Raw genomic sequence first — 12009 nt, 5'->3', positions numbered from 1 at the left:
TGTAACAAACTTTTATAAAATTGGTCCAAAGTCTCAGAGAACCGAGGCAGGCCTTCTAATCAGCCTTCCTCAGCACTCACCTGCCTCGGTGACTGCCTCCAAACTGCCTCATGTGTATGGGGTTATTTCCATGGAGATGGATCTGTCAAGCCAGGAGATTTCTTGGCTCAAGCTTCCCAACTCCATGGCACAAGTCCAGCTAACAGTCTTTCATTATCATCTGAATTATAACATAACTAAAATAAAACAGTTGATCCTTATTGGAGTAGATTGAACTATCCTACTAAAACATATGCTATTTAGATGAAAGTTACACAGTTTGAAATGTTTGTTTTCAAAAGAAGCAAGTTTAAACCATTTTTTCATTTATTCTTTATGACCGAAAGTGACACCTATCAAACTTTGTTGCATAAATAGGTGCATATTTAAATTTCTATATGTTCTATCAAGTTTATTTATTCTACCTTATTTCATCATCATTATAGTCTACGGTTTGAAATTCCTACTTTAATGAAAGGTTTAGTTAATAATTTGCAAATATCGCAGTTATAGTTTTGCATATTCAAATACATTTCTTTCTGAAGGGGCATGGGGTGAACTAACTCGTGACCTATTGTTATGACCACAGCTGGTGTTGATTGCTGTGCAAATCAAATCCCAGAGGGAAACTAGGCCATACTCTTTTATTAATTCTGAAAATGAGAAGAAGATGCACCGATCTTAGCAGTAAGAGGTCCAATAACACTTTTGGGGATTTTAAAAATTAAAAGTAAAAGTTTTATTAACCAAAACAACAGATCTTAAGCACACAAGATTACAGTTACACAATTAAGGTTAGTCTGACAGAGCATTCCCCCAAAAACTCTCTACTTGGTCAAACCCACAATTAAACACCTTCTAGGCAACATTCCCTTAGAGATGTCTAGTATGAAATCCAGTAATATTACACAAGGCAAACTGCTGTAGCTTCAATAAAATCAAACCACATGACCTTTAACCTCTTCCACTCTGCAGTGGAATCTACTTCAGAATAAACCTGCTTGGTGCAGTCCAAGACTTTTCTCGCTTGACTGGATGGGTGATTCAAACTACATCCTCTCCCCCAGAGCCCCAGCTATAGCTCAACAGCTCAAACAGCTCCAGCTATCTCCACCTATTTCCATAGCTCCAGATCAACATCAACTCTAAAATACTGGTCTTTGCTTTCGGGTCAATAAAATACAACATCCCCACTACTATACCTATGGAGCTACTGCAAGATACAAACATGTTTCTTGGTACTTCTGACTCCCCTTTGATATTCAAACAAGCTCTCAGCTTATCTAAAAATGTGAATGTTAGATCTAACATATTTACTTGTACCTCAATCTTAACACCACTATCCTTTTCATGTTTCCAAACCTCCAGACAACCTGACTCCTATCAATCTCTTGCCCAGCTTAATTAAATCATTCATACACACACAGACACCCAGTCTATTTTACAGAATAACACAATATTGCCGAAAATATTTTTAAAACCCATTCTCACACCCATTCATTTTTATATACCTTCTAGTAACTGTAGGACTCCTACAATTAAAACTGCAGCCCTGATTATAAGTGGGAATTGGGCAGATAGAAACATAGGAGCAGGAGTAGGCCATTTGTCACTTCAAAGCCTGCTCTGCCATTCATTAAGATCATGGCTGAACTGGCTGGAGGCCAAACTGCTTTCTCTATTAAAGGTTTGGCCACCAACATATGCAATTCTCTTCTACTCAATAGAGTTAGGACATAAGTATGCTCCCCAGTTAGCTGTTTACTGCACCGTCCTTTCCACCTGTGTCTCATCCTGCTCACTGCACATGGTAAGAAGCATAATTAGTGATGGCAGCATTCCTGTTGCATTTAATTGACCTGATTTCACACTGATGGTTCCAGGCTGGCAAAATACATTCCATGGCCGAATCTTCCGGGGCTGCCAGCAGCAGGAAGCTTGACGGTTGGGGAACTTTTGGTGTGAGGCCAAAAATTAGTTTCCTGATGGTGGGATGAAGCTTTGCAATTATGTCTCAGGACTATATAGGCTGGTTGGGCTTCCCGACGAACAGTGTCGTGAAGCTCTTTTGCATACATTTATGTGTCATGCATGCTCACTAAAAGGCCAGCTCACCATAATTAAGCTCCCCTCCAAATTAAAATCCCCGCCAGTCAGAAATTAGAATGTTCACATTTACAACTGTATATAAGTGGCCGGCACCTTGTTAGCTTGACTTCCTCCACGACTTTGAAATGAGTCGCCACTGCTTTGGCCTTCTTGGTGACCGCTCACAAATATCAGCCTCTTGATTGAGATCAGGTGCCAGTAGGCCAAGCAGCGTGGAGGCTAAACATGGAAGGCAGTGCAGGCAGGGAAGAAGGCAGCGGAGGCTGGATAGGGGAGGCAGGCTAAGGGGGGAAAGGGTGGAGTGGAGGCAGAACAGAGGGGGGAACACCAGCGGGGAAAGGTGAAGTGGAGGCAGCACAAGGGAGGGACCAACAGGGCAGGGAGGGATGCTCTGCGGGGAAGGAAGACGGACTGTCTGGGAGAAGGGAAGGACTCTGTCCAGGACGGAAGAAAGACTGTCTGGGAAAGGATTGGAGGCCAGCGAGAGAATGCAAGAGTGCAGAGACATGGGGTGGAGGGAAGGGCCTTGCTTGTTGAGTCTGGGGGTCCTATGGATGTGATGGTCATAGAGGGTGGGGTAGGTGCTGGGTGTTGAATTCAGAGTATTCAGCAGTGGAGCGAACAGTCATAGCGAGAGGGGGCAATGGGATGCAGTAGGGCGGCTGGCCCAGGGTAATAGTCAGGTAGGTGAAGGTTTCATGGAGGGGTTTCACGGAAACAGATGAAACACATAACTCGGAGATGGGAGGGGTTAGGGTCAGGGTGGGGATGGGGATGCTAACCAATGGGATGAAGTTAGCGGGTGACAGGGGGAGGGTAGAAGGTGGATCAACATGTCTGGAAGATCACATACACCATTTTTTCAAGGCTCTTCCTCACAACACAGTTGTTCTGCACGTGTGAATCCTCAAAGTGGGAGGAAGATATTTTCAGTAGGTGGAGTTGAAGGTGAGCACAATTGGCTGACTAAAGGGACACTCTAATGATCATGAAGCAACTGGATGAGAACAAAAGCACTTCCTCAAAAACTTCAATCAAATTTGTTAGGCATGACCTCCCTCTGACAAAGCCATGCTGACTATCGCTAATCAAACCTTGCTTCTCCAAGTGGAGATAGATTCTCTCCTTCAGAACTTTCTCCAATAGTTTCCCTACCAACTGACGTGAGACTCACAGGTCTGTCTTATCTCTACAACCCTTCTTAAATAGCAGAATCACATTAGCTGTTCTCCAGTCCTCTGGCACCTCCCCCTTGGCCAGAGAGGAATTAAAAATTTGGGTCAGAGCCCCTGCGATCTCCTCCCTTGCCTCCCTCAGCAGCCTGGGACACAACTCATCGGACATGGAGATTTGTCCACTTTTAAGCCCGCCAATACCTCCAATACCTTGTCACTCCCTATGTCAATTTGCTCAAGAACCTCACAGTCTCTCTCCCCAAGTTCAATACCTTCATCCTCATTCTCTTGGGTGAAGATGGATGTGAAGTATTCGTTCAACATGAGCACGGATGTGAAGTATTTGTTCAACTTTGCAGTTGCTTTGCAGTGAGTAGGCAATGCCACTTACGCTGGTTGAGTGCAGCAGATCATTCATCCTTTTCCTACATTGCTAGGCAGTTCTCCTGTGGGCCTCACAGGCACTAACCTCTGCTGTAACCTTTGCCCAGGCTGGCATGGTCAGATGGCAGAGCCACCTGCTGCGTTCCTTGGGAAACAGCAGCTCCTGCCTTTCCTGGATTGCCTGGAGGGGAATCTCCAGGGAGACATCGTTGAACCGTGGAGCCACACATTGTATGCTCTGGGACATACTGTCTGTGGAGAGTCCGGAGCTCCTGGCTTGCAGTGAATGAATGGCTGTCCATGTGTCCTTTAAATGTGGCGCCTGGACCTTCGACTCCAAATGGTAACGGCAGGGACAGCGATTTCCTGCCTGCCCCCAGCACAAGAATCGGCAAGCTCCTCACAGATACATGTGTAATGAGCTGAACAGCACAAGATCGCACATGGATCTTGCTCCCCTCAGACAGTCTCCTCCCCAACCCCACAGTGGAAATCACTCTCTCTTCTGTGCCTGCAACCTAACCTAGACTCCAGAGCAGAAGATTCTGGACCATATGAAAATTGATCTTGCTATATCATAAAAAAAACTTTTGGCAAAAATCTGCAATACACTTGGTATATGTGCATATAGTTTACTTCCCTTCATTCAAAGCCACTTAATTCAAATGAACTGATAATGCAAAGTTTTAAAAGTAATTACCCCCACCCTGGAACGTGTTCGTTAACTGCTAACTAATTTAACTTATTTGATAATGCTAAATGTTTTTAGTTCAAAAACATCTGAATGACTAGGAGCTGAGTGTACATGCAAAAAGACATTAATACACATTATGCATTTATTGATTAAAGCCCAAATTGTTATTCATAAGACAGAAAAAAATATACTTATGAGTTGCATTAAAATTTTATTTCTGTATCTGCTATTTATCAAGGTTGGGATTATACTCAGCTGTTAATTATATTAGCTGCTTCTATTATTTTCCCATGGCAATCTTACTTGTTTCCAGTAAATGATTTGGCACATGCCTATGCTTGGGCTCCTCCACCAGTCTGTCTTTAGGAAGAACTGTCTGCCTCTTAAAGGTATGACCATGGTTGCTGAGCTGCAAAGCAGCAAATTTCTCCACCTCCATAATAATATTTTATTCAAATAACCTGCAAAATAGAAACACGCAAAAGAAAAGTTACTTCTGAGGACTTAAGGCTAAAGGTTCAAAATTATAAAAATACATTTTAGCTAACGTGATGCATTAGAACATAAAACATATTCTGAAGCAAATAAGAAGTGATGTCCAATGTAATTTTCTGCACATGTTGAGGAAGATTGATTGCCACATGTACTGCAGGCTGCCTGTATCTGTAGGTGAAGGGGAATGGCCCAGATTTTATCAGCAGTGAAGTGATGGCACTCACCACTGCCCTTAAAGAAAGCTTCCCATAGAGATCTAGTGAGCTCTGTGGCATGGATTTCACCTTTCCTGACGTCAATTTCATTCTGGCACTAGCCATAGAGGAGCTCTAGCAACTGATGTCATGAAGCAAGCTAAGCAGCCAATCACATTGAAGAACTCAGACAGTAAAACCAGGGAGCAACGAGCAGATTTTATCATTTACTTTTTATAATTTTACAGTAAACGAAATAAAGATTAAGGCAAACATATTGGATTAAAGTAGAAGCTGACATATAAACTAACATCTTTAAAAAATATTATTTTAAATATCTATGGAATTTTTCATCGTGCAATGGAGAAATTTAACACTTCCCAAATAAAGAATTACATTTTTCAGGGGTTATTCAGCAGTAATAATAAATTGGTCAGCATCAAAAACCCAATTATACCTCATTCATCAAGTGTCACTTCTTCAAGTTTTTACAACAAAAAATAATAGTGTTATAAGTGGAAGTTTGCATCCACTCAATGGGCAGAATTTTTAGGGTGTGTGCCCGACACGTCCGAGAGAGAAATAAAGTGTGTTGATGTCGGCCGAGCATGCCAACATCAACGCACACTCTCATGGTATTTCACTAGGCAGGCCCGCCGTTAATTAAGTGGCCAGGTAAGGCTCTTGAGTCACCAACTCAGAGTTTACATGGCTCATGCACTTTTCAGGCCATCGCACGGACTAAATGGGCAGGTGGGCAGGCCACATTTTCAAAAACCTCATCCACGGGTGGGATAAGAGGGGTCAGTGGGCTTTTAAATGCGAGTAGTTTGTAGTTTAGAATGTAACTTGCTGCTGCTTGCTTGTGTGAACAGGACATCTTCATTTCGCTTCATTTCTGCTTGGGCAGAAATAAGAGGCTTCAGTTCAAGACTCAGTGTTGTTTTCCAGGCCCCCGGAGGATTCATACCACTTGGAGCCTTCCAGGTATCAGGGGATTGTGGTGTCCGTTAGAGGGACCTATTCTGAGGAGGAAGAGAGGGCCAGAAGGGCTAGGTGTCCCAATGCAGCTTCCAGGGGAGAGATCTTTGGGAGGAGTGGCACAGGTACAAGGGGTGCAGGGCCAGCAGGAAGTCCAAGGCAGAAGGGGCCACAGAAGACACCACTATCCTTCTGCCAGGGTTTACAGATGGCGATGCAGTTACCTCAATATGTCTGAGGTGCAATGGCAAAGGAGGCTCCGCCTCTCAAGGGAGACATCTGTCAGAAGATCAGCCCTGAGATCAAATCCGACTGTGTGGGTGTACACTCCATGCCAGTGGCGCAGAAAGTCACAGTGGCTCTCAACTTCTATGTCTCCGGCTCTTTCCAGGGGTCAGTGGGAGATCTTTGTGGAGTTTGCCAATCAACTGTCCATAGTTGCATTAAGCTTGTGGAAGACGCCCTATTCAGGCATGCACTGACTTTCACTCACAACCGTACGGATGAGGACAGTCAAGCAGAGCGAGCCAGAGGGTTCACAGTGATTGCTGGCTTCCCCCCATCCAGGATGCAATTGACTGCACACATATGGCCATCAAGGTGCCAGTGGGTGAGCCGAGAGCTTTCGTCAACAGGAAGGGATACCATTCCATGAATATGCAGATAGTGTGTGACCACAGGATGCAGATTCTACAAGTCTGTGCAAGGTACCATGGCAGCTCTCATGATGCTTACATCCTGAGAAACCCCCAGTTGCCGAGGTTCTTCAGTGCTCCAGCCCGACTGGATGGATGGCTGCTGGGTGACAAGGGCTTTCCCCTCAAAAGGTGGCTCATGGCACCTCTCCGCCACCCAAGAACAGAGGCCGAGCAGCAGTACAACAAGAGCCATTGCTCCACAAAGGCGGTGGTATAGAGAGCCACAGCTCTTCTCAAGATGCGCCACCAAGGCCTGGACCGTTCAAGAGGCGTACTCCAATACCCCCTAGGTCGTGTGATGCTGACAGTGGTTGCATACTGCGCTCTCGACTATCTGGCACTGGAAAGGGGATTTGCAGTCAAGGAAGAAGATCTTGACACAGCTGCACAGGCAACAGACAATGAGTCCAGTAGTGAGTTCGAGGACAAGCATGGTCAGGAGAACACTGAGGGCATAGACACTAATCTGGGCAACCTCCAGGGAGGCAGGGACACCTGGGACAATTTGATCCAATGCTCCTTCAGCTAGTCTACCAAATGAGAACCACCACTACATGCCAGGGCTTCAGTCTCCATACTCAATCACTGGCAGGGCCATTTGCATGGTCAACAACATGCACTACGTGCCATTTCAATGAAGTATAATGAGAAACAAGTCAATCATAACATCATGGCTTACTCTGCACCTACAGAACCAATGAACCATTCAGAGGCTTGTTGTACAAAAACACATTTAATGAAATGGTGCCTAGCATACATTCTACAAATTAACATTGACAGGTGCTATCCATCACACCAATAAACAATGAACATAAAAGTTGGGGAAACAAATATCACCCATTATCAGGCCATGTTGTGATTAAGGTGCTTTAAGTTTGTGCTTCTGGGTGCTACATCTAGGAGCTCCCCCTTCACTGGCACCAGCATTGGAGACATCCAGCTCACTCTGCTGTCCTGTTGGCCTTAATGGCTGGCCCCGCCTGGGAGGGAGCAGCTAGTGCCATGGCTGGCATCTTCCCAGTCGCTGCAGCCTCGTTGGATGCCACGGTCACTGGCAGAGGGGTGGAGGAGCTGCTACCCTCATCTGGAGTGCCCTGAGAGGAGCCCACAGATATGACAGGCAGCTCATGCATCAATGTGAGGTCACTCTGGACCTCCCTGCTCACCACTGATAAACAGGCACCTAGCTGGGATACTGGGTGCCCAATCCATATCCCACACTGACAGTGACCACCTGAGATCATTGCTGCTCCCTGGGAACCATTGATTCAACTCCTGGAGGAGCCTCTCCATGGAGGAGGTATTACGCTCGGCCAGGAGGGTCAATGCATTGCTCCGCAAGGACTCCTCCATTACGGAGACCATGGCACACACCCCCTCATGTATCGCCGCCAGATCCTGCCGCACACCCTGCTGGATGTCCAGCATCTGCTGCCTCATGGACGACTCCAGAGGCACATCATCAGCCACCAAGTGAGCACTGTCCTGGTCCCCAGCACTCCTCCAACTGCCAGTGCCCTGGGCACACTCTGCCTCCACCTGAGTGACGAGTGTGAAATGCCCTCACCAATGTGCACTGAGGTAGTAGCTGGTGATCCAATGCCCACCGAGGTGCTGGTATCTGTGCTGCTGTCTGCTTAGCAGAGAGGGTGTGACGCAGGTGCGTTCTGTTGGCTGTTGTTCTCAGAGGTCAGGGGTGAGCCTTCTGGCTCCTCATCCCGATGCGCTGCTGGTAAGCCTGAAAGGAAAAACAAGGACATGTCATTAGTTGAAGTCACTGCACTGTTATTGTGCATGCCTGGCACCCAGATGAGACAGAGATATGCATCAGGGTGCCCTCATCTTTCCATTATCAATGGGGATTCCAGGTTGAAGGCTCACATCAATATAGGAACTACAGTGGAATTGTTGCAATTACAGACATTCTCACCGCAGTGCACTGCACTCTTACCTCCCTGTGGCACCCCAACCTCACGGTGGCCGGTTGATCTAGGCGTATGGGCCTCTCCAGTTCCAGGGCCTCTTGCTCATGTTGAATAAGAAAAGGTTCATAGTTTTCTTCCTGCGACCATCTGTTAAATATTTATTACAGTTATAAATACCAAGCTGTTCCCAGTTTTTTTTTTCAAATATATAGTTTCCACAAATACAATTTTTAAAAAACCTACAAACTTTGTGTTCTAATACTGTAAGTTCGAGTTAAGATAATGTGTTGCATGACACCATGAAAGATAATTTTCAGAAGTTGTTCATTTTGTTTCTGAAATTCTACCTACCTCAATCCAGTTATCTAGAAATCATTAGAATGCATTTTATAGCATGTAACTTCACAACAATCAAGATTAAATATATATTTATATTCTAAACATCATAACCAAGCTGAGAAGGTAGATAGTTAACATGTATCCAGATCCATGCCACTGCAGAAATTGTTCTTTCTGAAAACATTTATAATTGTCTTGTCTTGCTTCCACTTTTTAGCAATAGACTTGTGTTAGAAATAGTCTTATTGATGTCAATGACTTCTGACTTACAAAATCATTTTCACCATCTATTGATTAACCACCAAACTGATATAATATTACATTCAGGATAATCTGGTTCTTAACTTCCTCTGTGATGCAAATTGACTAATTGCTTAGACCTAATCAATTGACAGGATAAGCATATGCTTGACACATTTAGTGCATATACCAGATTGCACAGGCATTTTTTTTATAGGAACATAAATGAATTGTTCAAACATGCAACGCTGGATCTTTTCTGCCAGGAGTTAAGTCCCTTGGTTGGCACCAATTGTAGGTCCCGAACCCATGTGGGAGGATAGTGGGACTGCAGATGCAATCCTTCTGGTAGCAGTCAATTCAAGACAGTGGGTTGTTTCTCCATGCTGCTGTCTCAACCAGCAGTTTTGCATCTTTACGGCGTCAGCATTACCACCGATAGGGATAGCTGCTGTTCAGGTTGCAAGGAAAAAAGAAGGTGCCTCCATATTGAGGCGTCGTCAAAGGGAAGGTTGGTAATGGTCTTGTTGTATGGTGCAAGGAAGGCAAGCCCAATGAGTGGAGGGCAGTAGTGGTGTTGGGCCACCACGTCAGCAGTTGCCACTGGGCCTCATCTTTGGGGCAAGAAGCCTCTGAAAACGAAGGCCAACAACACCCCACCTGCCCTCCGCCCCCCCGCCCCCCCCACCCCTCCCCTCCCTCCCATGCATGGGTACACCATCACCTCCAGCTTCCCCTCCAAGTTAAACATGATTTGGACACATATCACTGTCTCTTTATTATAACTTTCCCACATGGACTGCAGCAGATCAAGAAGAAGGCTCACCCCCACTTTCCCAAGAGCAATTAGGAACAGGCAATAAAGGGTGGCCTTGCCAGTGGTGCAACAACCCAAAAAGTCTAAGCAAAAAAAAAAATCTATCAGTGAAAAGAGCAAACATGTTTGGTTAGCTTAGTCTTTTGAAGAACTATGCACAGGTTTCTGGGCCCATCCTATTAGCTTTATTATGTCTAATTGGTGTACAATCAAAATGAATCAATTTATGTTACTGTAAGGCAAGTCACCTCACTGTCAAATATAACTGCAATTGCAACATCTACTATCATCAATAAGATTGGCAGTAGTCAAGAAATGCCACTGAAAAATTGTTGTTTCCACATGCATTTACAATAGACCAAAAACAGGGTATTCAAATTTTAAACTTAAAAGTCAATTATCAGTAGCAAATAGCAGCATTATGTTAGGTACAGATTGCAGTCAGATAGAATTAACCTGATAACCTGAAAAAATGTGTAAATTGATTAAAACTATTTAGACTGGAGGCTTGAAAGAAGTGTCATCCGCATAAAAGTGGCAACACAGTTGCAAAGAGACCCAATGCTGACGTGATTTACACAGGTTCAGCAACCCACCTGCCTCGCTGAAAATATCAAACTCCAGGAAATACAAAATTGAAGTAGGTAATAACATGGAAGTCTCAATGTCCATTTGTGTGGGTGCCACTCACAAGCCACCATGTTTCTCAATCAAAAAGACAGCTAGTAGGAATCAGGTGGCAATTTTAGAGTTCCGGTCCCCCCTCCATTTCCCCCTACCCAACCCAGGTTTGACCCATGTTGGGATGGCCCTCAATGTCTAAAGCATACAACCAGAAGTTTATAGTAGCTATAGGGAATCAATTAAAAAACAAGGGGTTCTTGGAAGTTATAGACTTGATTTTACAGACAGGTTTCTCATAAGAAACAGTAAACTTTATTTTACTATGACACAACCAATGGTAAAGGCTGAGTTGTTCAAATTCCAGAGGGAAACTTGAAACAACTGTCATAATCCATTTTTGCAATTTGTAATTTCGAGATGCAGAATTTGAATTCAGTAGGAATAAGACCACGGAGTCTCGTGGTTTTTATTTAAAACTAAATTAAATATTTATTAATTTAACAACAAATTAAACACATACACATGGCTACAAATTACTACTATAATAACTTTTTAACAAATCCCCAAATTAATCATGCCCAGGTAAATCTCCACTAAGGCAACAGTACCCCATAGACTTTAAATAGACATCAGGCAAAGTACATTTGACCTTACGAATTCAAAATGAGTTCCTTTGCAAGTTGGTTGGAGGCATACAGGCTGGTTAGGTCTTAAATACCTCTACCTTACACACACAAACTCTTTTTTTTATATAACCAACTTTCCCTTTGAATGTAAATTTTCTTTTGTATCACTCAGCCTTTTGAACTTCAGCTCTTCTCAGAATAAAACCCCTTTCATAGCACCAATTTTATTAGTAAGCTGAAAAAATAAACACACTGTTTGGCTTCTTCTAGCTAGGCGCAAGATTTTACCCTCACTCTTGAATGGTTTATTCAACAAATGCAAATGCACATTTTACCTTCCTGTTCACCCAATTAACATTTCAAAACTAATATACATCAAAGCACCCAGACCAGCTGGCTTCAATCCAATTAAGACACACATAGATGCACACCTAGACACAGAGCCCAGATAGAATTGTATTTTTAAAAATAATTTCCAATAATATTATACATGTTAATATCTCTTCATAATAATTAACAGGGCTTCAGTAGCAGTTACATGATTCCATCAAGATCCACAACTAAACAAAAACTCAACGGGCTGAATTTTGCTGTCAGCGAGCAGGGGACGGAACCCACTTGTCAACGCATAAAACGTCATCCCGCCCTATTTAGATTTTCAGGAAGGCA

At 43.9% G+C, this 12009-nt stretch overlaps 1 protein-coding gene across 4 annotated transcripts in view; it reads right to left on the bottom strand.

Moving 5' to 3' along the window:
* The window catches only part of cfap221 (cilia and flagella associated protein 221), a 236769-nt gene that overhangs the window by 197035 nt on the left and 27725 nt on the right, over positions 1-12009 (bottom strand). For 2 of the 4 annotated variants that reach the window (XM_041200050.1, XM_041200053.1), the window contains exons 2-3: positions 8721-8841; positions 4705-4862 (exon numbers count right to left, since the gene is read on the bottom strand). In XM_041200050.1, the coding sequence (XP_041055984.1) occupies positions 4705-4840 (136 nt within the window). In that variant the 5' untranslated portion in view covers positions 4841-4862; positions 8721-8841. The remainder of the gene's footprint in view (positions 1-4704; positions 4863-8720; positions 8842-12009) is intronic. The other 2 variants (XM_041200051.1, XM_041200052.1) reach the window with 1 other exon arrangement.

This window comes from Carcharodon carcharias, chromosome 12, assembly GCF_017639515.1.
Source record: "Carcharodon carcharias isolate sCarCar2 chromosome 12, sCarCar2.pri, whole genome shotgun sequence".
In the NCBI taxonomy this organism is placed as follows: domain Eukaryota; kingdom Metazoa; phylum Chordata; class Chondrichthyes; order Lamniformes; family Lamnidae; genus Carcharodon; species Carcharodon carcharias.
The sequence above is the reverse complement of the archived record's forward strand: the minus strand, read 5'-3'. Positions and strand labels throughout refer to the sequence as shown.